The sequence below is a fragment of the Cryptococcus neoformans genome, chromosome 7 (assembly GCF_000149245.1).
Source record: "Cryptococcus neoformans var. grubii H99 chromosome 7, complete sequence".
Lineage (NCBI taxonomy): Eukaryota > Fungi > Basidiomycota > Tremellomycetes > Tremellales > Cryptococcaceae > Cryptococcus > Cryptococcus neoformans.
This window is the reverse complement of record NC_026751.1, coordinates 235001-250000: the sequence shown is the minus strand read 5'-3', so window position 1 is coordinate 250000 and position 15000 is coordinate 235001. Positions and strand designations below refer to the sequence as shown.

Sequence of the window (15000 nt, the reverse complement as noted above, 5' to 3'; positions counted from 1 at the left end):
GCGATGCCATGTTACGTTTTTTAGGCGAAAATGAAAGTGCGGCAATGGGCGTCATGCAGGGAAAGAGCCTAAGAGGGGATTGTGAAGCCCTGTGGGGAAAGAGCGGACGCAAGTTTAGTCCGGATAGTGTGATTATTGGGAAGTTGCAAAAGAGACGAGACGAACTCGCCAAGCGTGACACAAGGGTAATTTCTATCCTCGCTATTTTCCCTACGATCCCACCTTACCTTTTACTCACCGCCCTATCGCACCCGCAATTCTCGTCAATCCCAGCTGGATCCAAAGCCTCACCCGGTGAACTTGCCGAACCTTTATTGACATGTATGTTAAATCACGGCGAAGATTTACCAGAGGAGCTTGGAGGATTGAAAGCGGTGGTTAGCAAATTGGGTGATGTGCAGACTGTTGGCGAGCTGCCGGATGAAAAAAGAGAGGAGAAGAAGAAGTTTGAAAGAAGGAACATATTCACCGCTGAAGATCTGGACGTTAGCAGGTTGCGACTGAAAGATGATGAGAGGTATGTCCTCCTTTTTTCTTCCACCTTTATTTTCTTCTTTTGCTTATTCCTCAAATACAGCGTGCTCCCCGAACTTCAATCCACCATCCCACAACACATCCGCGACTCCATCCAACGTCTCATCTCCCTTCAAGCATCCGAAGAAGAAGAGCGTCGTCAAGCCTTGGCCGACTCAAACCTGCTCTTATCAGATGATGAATCTGATATGGAAGATTCCGGAGAGATCCCACTCCAAGTCCGTGTTTCAGGCGGTGATACCGAAGATACCGCGCCGGTGGATAGTGATGGTGAAGCCGTCAAAGTCTCGAGGAGGAATCAGCAAAACCAGAGTAATAGAATGCCAGATAAGGAAAGGTACGAAATCTTGCGCACGCTGTATCTGGATGATCCAGGATTGTTTGATCGAGATGGTGTGACGAGAAGGAGCGATGAAAGGAAGAAGATGAGGGAGATGCTTGGATGGGATGATGGGCAGATTGAAGGATGGAGAGTCATGCTTGAAAGAGATGTAAGTTTCAAGGTGCTTCCTTGCTGAAAAGAATATCTCACTAATCTCGAATACATTTCCGAACAGCCCCAAAAAGACGTTATCCTTGAAGCACATCGTGATAGGATGGCACGTAAAGGTACATCATCGTCCGGCCGTAATAACCGTAACAATCGCTACGACAACCGCGCACGACAGCCATCACCTGACGGCTCGGTCATGAGCATGAATACAAGCTATACCAACAGCAGTCATGGTAATAGCGGTGGAAGAGGGGGGAAGGGGAGGCAAAATAAAGGGAATAGAGGACATTCGAATGCTGCAAGGACGAGGGGACATGATCGGAAAATGCGTCAGATGGGGGCATGATTGATGAGGGTTCTCGTCCATGTTCACACAAAAGATAAAATTCATAAGGCATAATAGGTTGGCATGGCATTTGGCATATGCATTGTTCATATAAGCGCGTACATCAGACGTTACTTGGAAACATTTGCTTTGATTGCATGCTGACGAACACTATGGAACTAAAGAAGAAGAGAAAAACCATTGCATTATGCAACTATGCAACATCAGTTACCCCATTATTCATTTTGTCTACCTTAAATGCTTGCGAGTCTCGTGAGATATGCCTCGATTACTCTTTTACCGTTCCTACATCCAGTGCTGTCAATCACAAATCCCTTGGAAATACTGTTGAAGGACTGAGGAAAGACAGACTCACCTCAAATTCAAAAGTCTCATCCTCTCATTGGCCAAATGACCCGCATCCGAACTCTGACCCAAAGGCAAATGCACACAAGGCGCTCCGAATTCCTTTTCCAGCCAGAATACAGTAGGGACCGTACCACCTTCACGAATCTTGAGCGGTTTGACACCCCAGACGTCTTGTACCGAAGCTTCGAGGGCTTTGAAGTATGGCGATTCAAGTGATGCAAGCCACCAGGAGGCGGTATGGGTGACTTGGATCTACAAGACAACCGATCAGTCGATTGGCAGGATACATCATTTGAGCTCAACTCACCTTGAATGTGTTAGGCGATCCCAATCCCTGGAAAGTGTCCCTGCAGAACTGTTTGAGGCCTTTGACGATAGTCTCCAGATCCTGATCCGGTACAATTCGCATTGAGATGTCTGTCGACACTTTTCGAGGAATGACGGTTTTATTTCCAGAACCTGAAGAGTTGATACTGGCAATGGAGAATGAAGGCTGTCGCCAAACTCGGATTAGTTCGTCGAGGGGACGGCCGCAAGCAGAAGAAACATCTCGGAGGAGAGACATCTCTTCATTGGTGGCAGGTCGAACAGAGTCGTCTGCGTTTTGATTAGTGACGGCCTGGTAGTCGCCAGCTCATATACTTACAGAACCCAGGTACTTTGACGCCCTTGGCGTCTGACAATGCTGCCAAGACCCTGACCATGTCAAACATCGGCTCACTGCTGGCACCGCCATCCACACCGTTATGGAGGTTCTCTTCATTGCTCTCTACCGACAGATTAGCGTATACCACGCCTCGCATACCAAACACCACACAGGGATCTTCTTCATCAATCCAAGTCGAGTTGGACAAGAGAATGGCATCAATATGTCCAATATCAACCTTGTGAGCACGCACGGTAGAAGCGAATCCTCGCGAGCCTGCTTCCTCTTCGCCTTCAATGATCATGACCAGGTCAACATCCAATTCACGGCGCTGTCTCAAGGAAGCGGCAGCGCAAGCAACAGCCATGATGGGGCCCTTATTGTCGGTGACACCACGTCCATATAGATAGCCGTTTCGGCCAGACAGCTCCCAAGGGTTGGTTATCCAACGCTTTTCTGCGGCCGGCTGGACGTCGTAGTGTCCGTAGAAGAGAAGACGTTTTCGAGGTTTGCCGATATCTCGACCGGTAAAAGTAGCGAGAACGAGAGGGTTTTTTCCTTGTTCTCCACAGAGCTGTACATAGTGTCAGACAACCGCAGAACACTTATGAATGCGTCGTTGCTCACAACTTCAGAAGAAGCACCGAGTTGGGAGAGGATTTTTTTCAGTAGATGTGCGCCTTGTCGACAGCTAATGCTAGTAAATGACCGTGTCTCACATTCGAATCGTCTCACATACCTTTCGCGATGGGAGTCATCACTGATAGTCGGGACCGCAACGAGCTTGGATAAAGCGTAGAGCATCACATCGCCCTCATGCTCCATGTCCATTACATTCCCAGATTGCAAAGTTTCTTTAGATGCCTCTACTTGCCAAATCTTCGAAAGTAAAAAAAAAAGAGGTCAGCAGATGCTTCTAGATGAGTAATCAAGAAGCAAAAATTCACCTTGACATAAGAATCATTCCCACCTGTGATAAGCTCCCATGAATCTCCTTTAACACTTTTCACGATCGTGCTACTCATGACGGTTCCACTATGTGCCTTGAAGGCCGCCGTACAATCAAACTCGTCATTCACCCTCAACACCCTCCCATCGGCCGCGGCAGTATACACATCGCCACCCAGCGCGCTCATCACGAGTACGTCTTCCTCGTGCGCTTCGATCGTACGTATACAAGCCCCAGTTTCGAGATCCCACACTGCAATTTCTCCTGCCTGCAGACCAGCATAAAGCAAGTCATCTCGAAATGCAAAAGAGAGCACCGCACCAGAGAGAGAATTGAATTGACGGATAAGAGTAATACCGCCTGATGGATGACATTCCCAGATCTTGACATCGGAATCACCGCTACCGCTTACGAGCCACTTATCGCCGTTAGGTCTCGAGAGGGTATGTAAAGCGTAGACGTAGCCATAATGTGCAAAGGCAAGTCGGGATTCGGCTGGAACTTCGATCTCTGTAGCTGGGCGTGTTTGTTCAAGCAAATTTACGCTGACTTGATCTAATTCAGCTTTGGAGAAAGTTTCTTTTCGAGCGGTATTGGATGGGAAGGGAGAGCAAGGGGTGGAGGAACCGCTGCAACCGTTTTCCGGGGGGTTGTCAAAGAATTTGTGAGGTTTGTAGCGGCCTGATCGTTGAGATGGACCAGGACGAGAAGAAGAGTCAATGCCGTTAGGTACGACGTGGACCGTACCCGCGGCTGAGCCAGAGATCTTGCGTTGATGGAAAGTGCAGAGGTCGCTAAAGTTAATCCATTCGATGGAGCACGATTGGGACCCAAAGTAAAGTGTACCCCCGGCGCGTTCATCCCATGCCAGGGAGTAAATGTCTCCGGAAGTGTCGTCACATGGGTGGATAACATATAGCAGATCCAATGTCTCCGTTGACCATATCTATATATACCGTCAGAAAAAATTTCATCATCTAGTTGGCCTAGTCTCACCCTGACATCACCGGCACCTTTCCATCACACCATCAGCTACCAACCATCAAGCCAAACCCCAAAACATGTCCGACTCACTACTCGAACTGACAAGCCATTTTTTCTCCTCGACGATTAATAAAGCGAGTACACTGCCTTGATGACCGAGTAAGCGATACAAGGGTTGAAGACTTGACCTTGAGAATACCTGGACGTTTTATGAGCAGAACTTCAGCATTAAGACTTGAATGCAATTTACGGTGATTTCATTGTCGGCGCTCTGACACCCAGCGTAGACATACTTTTCGTCTGCAGCTAAACTCAGGACGGTGCCATTGCCCACATTGAGCAAGTGTGAGAGTACCGGCATCTTCCCCTTTTTCTCACGTGTCAAAGAATCTGGTTCATTGAATATTTTAACAGAAAATCCGCAGGTATGTTTGAGCGCGCCGTTCACGGGGACAGGATGTTGAGTCGGTTGGAGAGATCGAGTAATGGAAGGGTTTGTTCCAAATGAAAGGCGTTTTGAATCCAAATTGATTGTGATATCACCGTCAAAATCATCCCCACCGATTTTCGTATCATCGATTGGTAGAACCGGAATGATTGGCGTTGCACGGGCGAGACGGGGAGAGATCAGCGGTTTATTGGGGGTGATATGAGAGGCCAGTCGAGAAATGTGTGTAGGGTTTAGATTTGTATGTTGTTTGAGGTTTTGCGGAGAAAGAGGAGGAGATGCGGGAGCGCCGTATAAGTTTGGGATCACACGTATATCGGACACATGACATATTGAAAGGTCCGCGTATATAATTTGATTGTAAGAGGTGTTTAATCAGTAGGGTCCCACTTTTTGGTTTAAGTCAATCAGAAATAAACAGATAGTCCAGTGGCAATGCTTGATTATTTGTTTTTGGGGATTGCCTCTTGTCACTCGACTAAGAGATAAATCTTGCGTAGAAGACGGGAACTAGCGATAAGCAATCCCCGCCTTTACCAGCCTTCCTCCTCTTATTTTATAGTTTCCCATCGTCGCACTTCTTTCCATACCTCTATCGACAATGCACAACGGACTCGCAAAGCATCGTCTCACCACCAGATCGAGTCTTCAGACTTTGCAAATTTAAAGAAAATGTACGTACCCTTCCTGACTCCGCTATCCTTCCTTTCCCCCAACATCCCGCTCTGTAGAGCTGTCCTTTCATTGACACTGGCGTTATCACCATTGACTCGGCCGCCGGACAGAGGAGAGCGGGATGGCGATAAGATTGGTGATGATGGCGCCATTGCTGATAAACTGGTGGATGCGTGATTCGTCGAGGCGATGCTGGACCTGAAAACACGGTATGCAGTGATATGTGGCAGGGGATGCTTGACTCTGATTTAGACAAGTGGTTTGAATTGCTGAGAGGCTGTCTGGAGCCGTTGATAGTTTCCTGCCTTATTTTCCTCGATGTTCTTTCGTCGCTATCATTGGTAAGCTGAAGAGCGAGATGGCAATTTCGAAGGCTCGCGAAGACCGAGAGAAGCTCTGTATCCTAGATATGCCGTCGGTTGTCGGACGACCCAATACTGAAATTCCCGAAAGATCGAAAGGAGGGAGCCCAGCTGATCGATAAGCACTACGTACGGGCTATGGCGGGATATGTCGATATCTGAATGCTGAGCAAGTCGAGTCGATGTTTGGTATTAGTCTTAAATCCCGACAATTTCCTTTGGTCGCTATTTTCGCTATCGTCTCATCAAAAGGTGATAGCAGTAATAACCACCGCTTTGTTGAGCTCCTTTGGTCCGTCTTTATTTACCTATCATCCTCCTCCGTCTCTCGGGTAACGGGCGGCTGAGCCCGCCGAGACGAGCTTCGCCCGTTAATAAATAAATTTAATTATTTCTGTTTTCCGGCCTCCACCTTGAATATGTTTATGCAATCTTCTTTTGGCGGGGCAACCACGCATCCCGTCATCAAACGACAATGGAGAACGGGGAGGTAACTTCGTCCACTCCAGCGTTTCTATGTGCTCTCACCGCAGCAGCGCCGCATTGGAACTCCGTTACCTATCGCCTAACAGCCCTGGAAAAAATATCTCATTCCACAAGTCGCGCTCAGTGGTGCATACCATCGATGCTTCTGAGATGCATAACTATCGAATAATACCAGATTCCAAACATAATTGTCTCAAACTGACGGCCCAAAGCTCGCTTATCTAAGTGGTTCACATTTAAGTGGTTTACATCCAAGTGGTTCGCATTTGAGCGGCATGTATCTGCGGTAGATAGACCATAGCAGTACCTTGATGATATAAGATAATCTTTTTATCCAGTTTTTACTGGGCCTCGACCATTTTCAAAACCTGCTCTGCTAGCGCATTCGCAGCTAAAGGATTGCCACCACTGACTAACTCCCTATCCACCGTAATTCTGCCAATCTTCTCTCCTAGTCCTTCAACCATCTCAGCACCAGCCTCACGAAGAGTACTCTCCACCTTCGGCACCTCACCTCCCCACAAGGTTTCCATCATCTTCTCCTCCGCGTCAGACCACGAAGTAATCTTGTACCCCTTGTACAAGAACGTCCCTTCTGGCGTCGCCTTGGTGCTTAACAGCCCATAAGGCCCATGGCAAATCACTGCCGTCGGCTTCCCCTCACGATGGAAATGGGCAAGGATCCTTCCCAGCTCCGGATCGGCCCCCAGATCAGCCAGCGGCGCATGGCCGCCTGGAATAAACACGGCCGCGAACCCATCCAGTTCCTCATCCGAGACACTTTGGAATGTCCTCGGCGACGCAAATCCGTTCTCCCGCTTCATCCTAGCGATGAGGTCGTTCTCACGCTGGCGTTCGTAGAAATTCAAGGCGAAGGCCATGAGGCTCTCGCTGTTAGGGTCGGGAGTGGGAGTCTTGCCAAGCGGGGAGGCGAAGGTCACTTCGCAGCCTGCCGAGAGAAATTTGGATAGTGGCTTTGCCAGTTCCATCAAGAAGAAACCAGCGCTCTGGTCTGTGGTGGTCTTCCCGCATTCAGATGTTTTGAGGAGGGGGATTGTGGACGCGTCGGACATGATTATAAGGATCTTCTTGGGAGGCATCGTGGATAAATTAGGATGATTAAATGCGTATTTGATTCCAAGATACTGAAAAGCGGGTCGCTTTTATGAATTCCTTGTGGAGTTCGTTACAGCTTGTCTCGAAATCAACGAACTAGCTGAAGTTGACATTTATTAGAATGATACGTCGAATAGTTCGGTGTACGACGGACGTAATACGTCATGTCATGGAGTCAGTTGTCAAGTCTTGCGAACTCAGACATACGTACACCAAGACTTTGTCGGATGTCGTCATTCGCCGGACCTTGCGCCGTTTAACCACCAAATCTCTTATACTTGTTCGGCCTAGCACTTTAGCTTATCGGTACTCTTATACTCCGCCGCTCGAGTTACTAATTCCGATGCTGCCAGGCGATGTTGTGACGAGACTAGCAGGAAAATGAGGAACGTTATTCATGCACTTTGGTCTGACGGCAGTAACGAATTAGCGGCGGACTTCATTCCCTCTGGTTTTTTTTATGCTTGAGCGCCCGCATCAAGGTTCTGAACGGATAGGCTCTCAATTCAGCCCAACTCTTGCGATGAACAAATAATGTAGGGCCTCCCCTGATGAGTAACCCATTTTCAAAATCAGCACTTCGAAACAGCCACAACTTTCGGACGATAAGCCCCTCCTATAGTAGGTCTCAAGCGTTCCCAATGCCATTAGCCTCCTTTGATCCTCTCAATCCTCATTGCCCTTCGAATAGAACAGCCTATAACCCTCATGTACTTCAAACTTGCAAGATCCGCCTTCAGCCTATACTCCAGTCCGGCGTATGCGGAAAACATGCAGCCTTATGATCGTCGGCATATATAAGCGGTCTGTGTAAGTAACTCCAATACTGTAGTCACCACACACATATATGCAAATTTGCACAAGACGAAGAAGAATACGAAAATGGAAAGTACAACGGAGGTAGTTAAGCACCCTCAGGGCATATATCTAATAGTTTTTCTAACTATAACTATCAATTCTTCCAACGGAACATCTTCTGTGTAACAAGGCCACTGGATGGTGCAGCTCAACGCAAGAAAGCATTCGCATTGCTTCCCAAAAGCGCACCTTATATTGCCATAACCCCAACATGTCCAACATCACTCACTCTCCCATAAAGGAGCCATTCATGTCATCTACATACCGTCCCTCATCCTCCCATCGCCCATCTCGATCAAAGATCGGTCGAAACCCTGCAGTCGCTCAAACAAACAGCCGCTCAAAAAAGCTTTGCCATCGTTTCGATTTGCATTCCAAACTCACGTCGTCTTCTACCTGCCTAAGGGTACAGGTAGAGAGAAAGGTAGCTAGTATGGAAGCCCCAAGGAAGAGTTGAAGGAGGAAGTTGCTAGGTAGCTTGGGGAGAAGATTAGGGACCGAGAAGAATGGGATGAGTTAGAAAGAATGGATCGAGGAGGAAAGAGATGTTCGAGTCGAAGAAGGCAAATGAAGGAACTAAAAGCTGGATGAAGAGGTCGTCTGGAAAGTAAAACCACACAAAGCATGTGTTCGTTGTTCAACAGATATAGAAGAGTGATACAAGGATCATAGCATGCTTGATATATTTCTGTCCACAGGTAACCTACGAAAATTGCCTCTATAAAGTCTTCATCCCAAAGTTCCCCAGACCAATTTGCCATCCACAATCACCCCCTTGACTTTTACATCCAGCATCTCATCTTCTGGTACAGTAAGTAAATCATCATCCCATATCACAGCGTCAAATTTCTTTCCAGGTGTCAAAGACCCAACAAGATCCTCTGAGAACGAAGCATACGCTCCTAATAAAATAAAAAAAGAAAACAGATGATATGAGCTCGTCGTCTCACTCATAAGACATGAGGCAAACTACAGAAACCCTATTTGACTTACCCCATACGGTAAAACCCCTAAGGGCCTCAACCCTACTCAGTCTCTGTTCTGGATACCATCCTCCCTTGCCATGAGGAGATTTGCCTTCCGGTGATCTACGAGTTACAGCGGCGTAAAATCCTTTCAGCGGGTCAATAGATTCGACAGGGAAGTCGGAACCTAGAGTAATGTGACCAGAATTGCTGTTTGTATGATGGTTAGCGGATGTGTTAAAGGGTGAAAGAAGAATTGGAACTTACTTGAGATATGAACGCCAAGCGTATGCGCCTCTAATGCGTTCTGTGCCCAAGCGATCTTCGGCGTACCACATCTACACATTCATGTCAGACGTGTCTCTTCAGCGGGACGGCGAAAAAATGAAAGATATACATCGCTTGTCGCATGGGTTGGCTGTACACTCGCGATGACTGTTATACAGTATATCAGTCTTCTTTACCTTCCTCCACAGGAGGAGATCGCTGACTTACTGCCCATCTTAGCGGCACGTTCCAGGTCTTCTAGCGTCATAATTTGAGCATGCTCCAGTCGGAATCTCGCCTTGCGAATGCCAGGAAGATCAGTGACAGACGAAATGGCATCAAGCACCACTTTGGCGGCGCGATCACCTATCGTATGCACACACTGAATTTGAGATCAGACTTCAAGCTTCATGGGCAGAGCTTTGATTGTGTTGAAGACTCAGGTTCTGACTCACGATTTGCCACCCCTATAATCCTACATTAGCTTTAGACGGTTGAAAGTAGATCCGTATGACTTACAGCTTCGTACCATTGTTTTATCAATGGTCCCCAGGCCTCTCCTTTCTTCAACATCAATCCCTTCCATCCCGGCTGATCGCTGTAGTCGTCAATCAAGGCAGCGCCACGGGAGCCTAATGCGCCATCACCGAAGAGCTTGACACCACGCATGTAATAGTGTTTCTCTAGATAGCGGGTCAGAGAGAGCAGATGGAAGAAGTAAAAGATCAGAGACGAGTCTCACCAAAGTTATGATAGGGTTCTACCTTATCTCCGCAAAAGTCTTCTTCATTTTCGCAAGAAAGCTGATATATGTCAAAATGATTCTATCTCATTATGCACATGGTTACCCACCATAGAGTAGAAACGAATAGGCAGTTTTCCCTCTTCGGCCATTCTTCGCCAGAAAGGTTGATCGCTGACCAGTCCCATTGCATCATATGCACCCGTTAACCCATGGCTTAAAGCATCCCCTACCACGATATCGAGGAACCGTTCTCGGTCGATGTCAGTCCAGGCCGGCCGGATGGCAGTAAGAAGGGAAATGGCATTATCGATCTAAATTAATTTTTGTTCAGTTCCAATTTCCATAGAAAAAGGCTAATTTGATACGCACAAAGATACCGGTTGGTTCCCCTTGAGAATCGCGCATAACAGTACCACCTTCGACATCGGGAATGCCATCCATCAAACGAAGGACGGCGGTCGAAACCCATTCAACATGATAGTCTACTCTAGCCAGGCTTATGGGTAATCCCCTCAAGACGTCAGACTTGTCAAATTCCTCCTGCAAGCATTATCAGCTCTAGGTGCCTGCATGGCGGAAGAGCAACCATGTACAGCTGTAGGGAAAACTTTGTCTTTCCAGAGATTTTGGTCCCACCCCAACCCTTCTATCCACTGTCCCTCTTCTAATGGATGGTGATTCACGTAATCTTCAACCTTCGCTATGACTTCTTCGATAGACTTGCACCCGTGTAAGGGCAGTTGCTGGGCGTGGCCATATACCAAGGGATGACCATGGGAGTCTGTGAAGCCCTGTTTCAACTGTTAGTAATATTGAATGTCCATATGAACAGTGAAAGATGTACAGGGGTTAGAGTATGCCCTGGGGGAAGGTGAATGACCTGCAAATCATCCTGAGTTGTCCTGCCCAAAGTGTTCTTGACCCACTTTCGCCTGATCTTATCTGTTGTACAAGCTGCTATTAGCCTAAGCCCCATGGACAATTTTTTTCACATAAACTTACTCAAACTACCCGTGTCAGCAACCTTGTCGTTATCCACTACCACACATTGCACTGCTCCTACAGCTTCCTTCTCCCACTCTGCTGCCCCTGCGACTTCAATAGCAATTTCGACCTCATAAGGTACCGTATACACCTTATTTTCTTCTTTCCCACATATTGCATATTTTTCAGGCAAAGTCTCTGTCACCGAATACACTTTAGAAGGTAGCACATTCTTCATAAAAGATTGTTTCTGGGCATAGACGATGACTGCAGCAACAATCAGCAGAGAGATCGAGAGGTGAAGGGACCGAGTGGAGAGGACTCGAGGAGGTGGATGCCGCGGATATGGCATGATCCCATTGCTGGTAGGCTGAGGTTGATGATAGTGTCTAAGCCTTGTAGGCATGTTATGCCCTGTGGTTGGTGGCGCCGTTTGTTATTATTATATTGACTGGCAACCAGTTGGCAAAGAATCAATTCATATTACCGCTGCGTAGGTCGTCTTCTCTCGGGCGTCGGTCAATAACAACAAGAGAGTTCCCACGGTGGATTAGTGCTTTGGTTGCGCGTACTGAGATCGGGACAAATCATCCGGCGCCACTTACTACAACTCGGGAACTATTTCGGACACCCCGCCCCTCTATCCTTTGGGAACCCCTCCCCCCTTCTACTTCGGGTAATTTTGTCAGAGCGGCCGAGAGATAACATCATTGAGATGCGGACATGACAAATGAAAGTGATGGTACCGATCTATGTAGCGTTGCGTTTTCACACCCCAGCACAAGACCAGGGCAGGCATGATGCTTCGTATGAGTGACGAATTTAATGCAGTTTAATCGCTTGACACCATGCTGATTGTCAGGAATATAGTATCCTACATTGCATATACAGGAGATAACAGTGGTTTCGGAAAGAATCAAATTTCATGTTTGCTGGCATCTGGACACTGCACATTACGGATGATACAACAGAATTCTATTTCTAACCAACTTCTCTCATCAGGCTCGCCACCAACTTGGCTGCAGGATCAGGGTCTTGTCTCGCCATCTCCGCCATCGATAGCAACTTCTTCACACCCACCATCAACTCGCCGTTTCCTCCTTCGCCAAATTTGACATCCCGCAACATGTCCACTGCTCGCTGCATCTCCTCATTCGATGAGAATAAGTTGACCTCGCGTAGGCAGCGTTCGATGTGCTTAACAGAAGTAATGGGCGGGATAGGGATATCGGCATCAAAAGTGGAGAGGACATCCATGTCGGAGAGGATGGAGCGATTGGATGTTGTAGCAAGGATGAGAAGTCGACGGCCCTTGGGAGGTCGTTTGCCGAATAGGACTACAAGGGCTTGCAAGACGCCGTTCGAAAACCTGGGACCGATAGGATTCCAGTCTATGAAATGTAGCGTAAGTAACGAGGTCTAACAAACACAAAAAGAAGCACCTACCCAACAGTCTTTCCAAACTATCAACAACAACCACACTCAGTGGACTCTTGTAGCTATCGGCAAACACCTTGTGAAGTTGGGCAATCTTTTGAGATTCTGTAAAGCCAACCATGGTTTCGGGTGAGATGAGCTTAATAAAAGGGAAGTCTGACCCCATTGCGATCGTAGCAGCGAGAGCGGTCTTGCCTGCACCTGAAGGGCCGTGAAGAAGTACAGAGACGAGAGGAGTACGTTCGGATTTTCTGACCTGTTCCACAAGTAATTGGCCGTCGTTGAGGATTTCCTAGATGGTTGTCAGCTTACATATGCCTTAGTGGTCATTACGATGAACTCACATTCACACGAGAAGAGTAATGAATGATGCCATTCTGGACGACCTGTTGCAGTTCCTCTTCAGAAACACCAAAGGCAGGCTGTACTTCTTCCAAGGCATGTAGAAAATCCGCTCGGCCAATTTTGATATTCTCGACATCTTCAAAAGACGCAACCGTACCGACCTGTAATCACATCAAGTCAGTTGTGTTAATGAATAGAGGAGACTAGAGGGATCCCATAACTTACCTTGACGTGCCTGTTGAACGCAAAACTTGTTGCACTCTTGGTCAACCCACCCAGCTCGGCACCCGAAAAGTTCTTTGTCAAGGACGCGAGTTCGGCCAAATCGACGTCATCGGCCAAAACACCATTGCTCCTCATCTTGGTCGTGTGAATGTTCAGGATCTGTAACCTTCCTTCCTCGTCCGGCAAGGAAATTTCGATGTGAACTTCCAAACGTCCGGGACGGAGAAGGGCTTCGTCGATCATGTCCATACGGTTGGTCATACCAATAATGAGCACATTGTTCAGTTGATCGACACCGTCCATCTTGGCGAGAAGTTGATTAACGACCGAGTCTCCGACGCCAGTGCCACTATTAGTGGAGCCTCGCTGTTTACAAATGGCGTCGAGCTCATCAAAGATGATGATGTGTAGACCACTCTCATCACCCTTTTCTTTCTGCTCTTTCTCGGCGTCGGCGAACAGTTTCCTGATATTCTCCTCACTCTGACCGACAAATTTGTTCAAAATCTCCGGGCCGTTAACAACCTTGGGCTCTCGAGCATTGAGCATCTTGCCGATTTGCCTAGCCATAAGTGTTTTACCGGTACCAGGAGGGCCATAGAGGAGGATACCTATAAAATAGTGAGAACGTGTGCGGCAGTAGAAAATTTGGTGTAACTGACCTTTAACGTGTTGTATACCCAACTTTTCGACAAGGCCAGGAGGGAAGATTCGGCTAGCAAATGCTCGTCGGAAAATGGCAGCAAACTCGGTATCGAGACCACCAATACCCATATCCTCAAACTTGAAGTTGGGAGCAAGAATAGCATTAGTAGGTCCTCTGGAACACTATCAGCTTAATGCATGAAAGACTTCGAAAGGGCAATATTACCTCTTTGACGTATTCTTGAGCTTGATGCCACTAGTGGGGTCCTTTACCCAAATAATCTCTGTACCCTCCATGATGACACCGGTTCGACCATCTTGACCGTCAAGCGTGGAGACTGCCCGGACAGTGGCTTTGAGTTCATGTCCACGATAATCGAACACAAGGGGTTGAAGAGGGGTTAAAGGAAGCGAAGGGAATGCCTACTTTACATCAGTAATGGAAGAGGATGTCTGATATAACCCATACGTTAATGAAGCCAGCAGCCATCTCCTCGCTGTCGAAAACATCATGAGTTTCCTTCCTTTTCAGCCTGAACCCAACCTGTGTTAGAGGTCAGCATTCCGAACCAAACATTCGATTCTCTTGCAACCCACCTCGACCTCTGCAGTGCTGGCCCATTCGCCGTTTCCGGGATAGTAAGGTTCAATGTCAACAGTCTCACCGACGGCTGACAAGCCGACCCATTGGCGAATAATCTTGGACGGGCCGACGTGGCCGGGCGGCAAAGTGCCGGTATTATCGCGACTGTATATATGGATGATCAGTATGGGGCAAAGGATGGTTCTTTGAATCCTTACATTACAGAAAATATGAATCGTCCTCGCAAGAGAGCAAAGTCAACGTCTGAAGGGAAATCGGATGGATGTACGACAAGGCGGTTAGTCAGGGCCAGGGCATCCGAAGGGCATGGTGCAATGTTGAAGCTATAACGACAGTTACATCTTTCAGTCTCCTATAAATTGTAGGCAGCATAAACACTCACACTCCTCTCCCAGTGCCACCTTGACTCTGTTGAGAATAACCCCTTTGGGGCTGGGATTGGTAACCATACTCATTCTGAGACTTTTCGCTATAATGGCTTGCACTCCTCGGTCCCAAACCCAGGTGCGTTGGTTGCGCAAGCTGATGAGCGGGAGTT

The 15000-nt window shown here is 47.7% G+C and overlaps 5 protein-coding genes and 1 non-coding gene; 2 read left to right on the top strand and 4 right to left on the bottom strand.

Moving 5' to 3' along the window:
• Positions 1 to 1474, top strand: part of CNAG_06604 (hypothetical protein) — a 2235-nt gene extending 761 nt beyond the window's left edge. The window contains exons 1-3 of the mRNA XM_012195337.1: positions 1 to 517; positions 578 to 1025; positions 1092 to 1474. The exon at positions 1 to 517 is cut by the window's left edge and continues 761 nt beyond it. Of these exons, the coding sequence (XP_012050727.1) occupies positions 1 to 517; positions 578 to 1025; positions 1092 to 1373 (1247 nt within the window). The 3' untranslated portion in view covers positions 1374 to 1474.
• CNAG_06603 (di- and tripeptidase) lies at positions 1417 to 6058 on the bottom strand. XM_012194898.1 has 11 exons: positions 5431 to 6058; positions 4551 to 4690; positions 4391 to 4499; positions 4313 to 4329; positions 3315 to 4262; positions 3107 to 3246; positions 2995 to 3058; positions 2368 to 2941; positions 2029 to 2318; positions 1729 to 1973; positions 1417 to 1658 (listed from the first exon to the last, which is right to left on the bottom strand). Exons 1-11 carry the CDS (start codon positions 5573 to 5575, stop codon positions 1607 to 1609), a joined length of 2724 nt encoding a protein of 907 aa, XP_012050288.1. The 5' UTR covers positions 5576 to 6058; the 3' UTR covers positions 1417 to 1606.
• Positions 6059 to 6307: 249 nt separating this feature from the next.
• CNAG_06602 (cysteine-type peptidase) lies at positions 6308 to 7618 on the bottom strand. XM_012195336.1 has 1 exon: positions 6308 to 7618. Exon 1 carries the CDS (start codon positions 7369 to 7371, stop codon positions 6613 to 6615), a length of 759 nt encoding a protein of 252 aa, XP_012050726.1. The 5' UTR covers positions 7372 to 7618; the 3' UTR covers positions 6308 to 6612.
• A 177-nt stretch (positions 7619 to 7795) lies between these two features.
• Positions 7796 to 8938, top strand: CNAG_12627. Its single transcript, XR_001045935.1, has 2 exons — positions 7796 to 8008; positions 8079 to 8938. It is a non-coding gene; the product is annotated as a hypothetical RNA (non-coding RNA).
• CNAG_06601 (amidohydrolase) lies at positions 8891 to 11709 on the bottom strand. XM_012195335.1 has 13 exons: positions 11225 to 11709; positions 11067 to 11164; positions 10816 to 11013; positions 10592 to 10762; positions 10330 to 10533; positions 10220 to 10280; positions 9997 to 10160; positions 9933 to 9944; positions 9706 to 9859; positions 9608 to 9645; positions 9478 to 9548; positions 9239 to 9420; positions 8891 to 9147 (listed from the first exon to the last, which is right to left on the bottom strand). The coding sequence occupies exons 1-13, from the start codon at positions 11610 to 11612 to the stop codon at positions 8975 to 8977; spliced, it is 1914 nt and encodes a 637-aa protein (XP_012050725.1). The 5' UTR covers positions 11613 to 11709; the 3' UTR covers positions 8891 to 8974.
• Positions 11710 to 12064: 355 nt separating this feature from the next.
• The window catches only part of CNAG_06600 (vesicle-fusing ATPase), a 3191-nt gene continuing 255 nt past the window's right edge, over positions 12065 to 15000 (bottom strand). Inside the window, exons 1-10 of the mRNA XM_012194897.1 lie at positions 14845 to 15000; positions 14660 to 14785; positions 14456 to 14606; positions 14328 to 14402; positions 14085 to 14281; positions 13876 to 14033; positions 13214 to 13824; positions 12988 to 13149; positions 12653 to 12935; positions 12065 to 12597 (exon numbers count right to left, since the gene is read on the bottom strand). The exon at positions 14845 to 15000 is cut by the window's right edge and continues 255 nt beyond it. Coding sequence (XP_012050287.1) covers positions 12188 to 12597; positions 12653 to 12935; positions 12988 to 13149; positions 13214 to 13824; positions 13876 to 14033; positions 14085 to 14281; positions 14328 to 14402; positions 14456 to 14606; positions 14660 to 14785; positions 14845 to 15000 — 2329 coding nt within the window. The 3' untranslated portion in view covers positions 12065 to 12187.

Excerpts from the sequence above, each read along its gene's own strand:
- CNAG_06602 (XM_012195336.1), bottom strand. The coding sequence starts at position 7,371 with ATGCCTCCCAAGAAGATCCTTATAATCATGTCCGACGCGTCCACAATC.
- CNAG_06603 (XM_012194898.1), bottom strand. The coding sequence starts at position 5,575 with ATGGCGCCATCATCACCAATCTTATCGCCATCCCGCTCTCCTCTGTCC. Across the intron at positions 4,500-4,550 it reads GCGCCGACAATGAAATCACC|GTATTCTCAAGGTCAAGTCT; the intron begins GTAAATTGCATT and ends TAAAACGTCCAG. Across the intron at positions 2,319-2,367 it reads CGTCAAAGTACCTGGGTTCT|ACGACTCTGTTCGACCTGCC; the intron begins GTAAGTATATGA and ends ATCAAAACGCAG.
- CNAG_06601 (XM_012195335.1), bottom strand. The coding sequence starts at position 11,612 with ATGCCTACAAGGCTTAGACACTATCATCAACCTCAGCCTACCAGCAAT. Across the intron at positions 10,161-10,219 it reads AGAACCCTATCATAACTTTG|AGAAACACTATTACATGCGT; the intron begins GTGAGACTCGTC and ends CCCGCTATCTAG. Across the intron at positions 9,421-9,477 it reads GCTTGGCGTTCATATCTCAA|CAATTCTGGTCACATTACTC; the intron begins GTAAGTTCCAAT and ends TCATACAAACAG.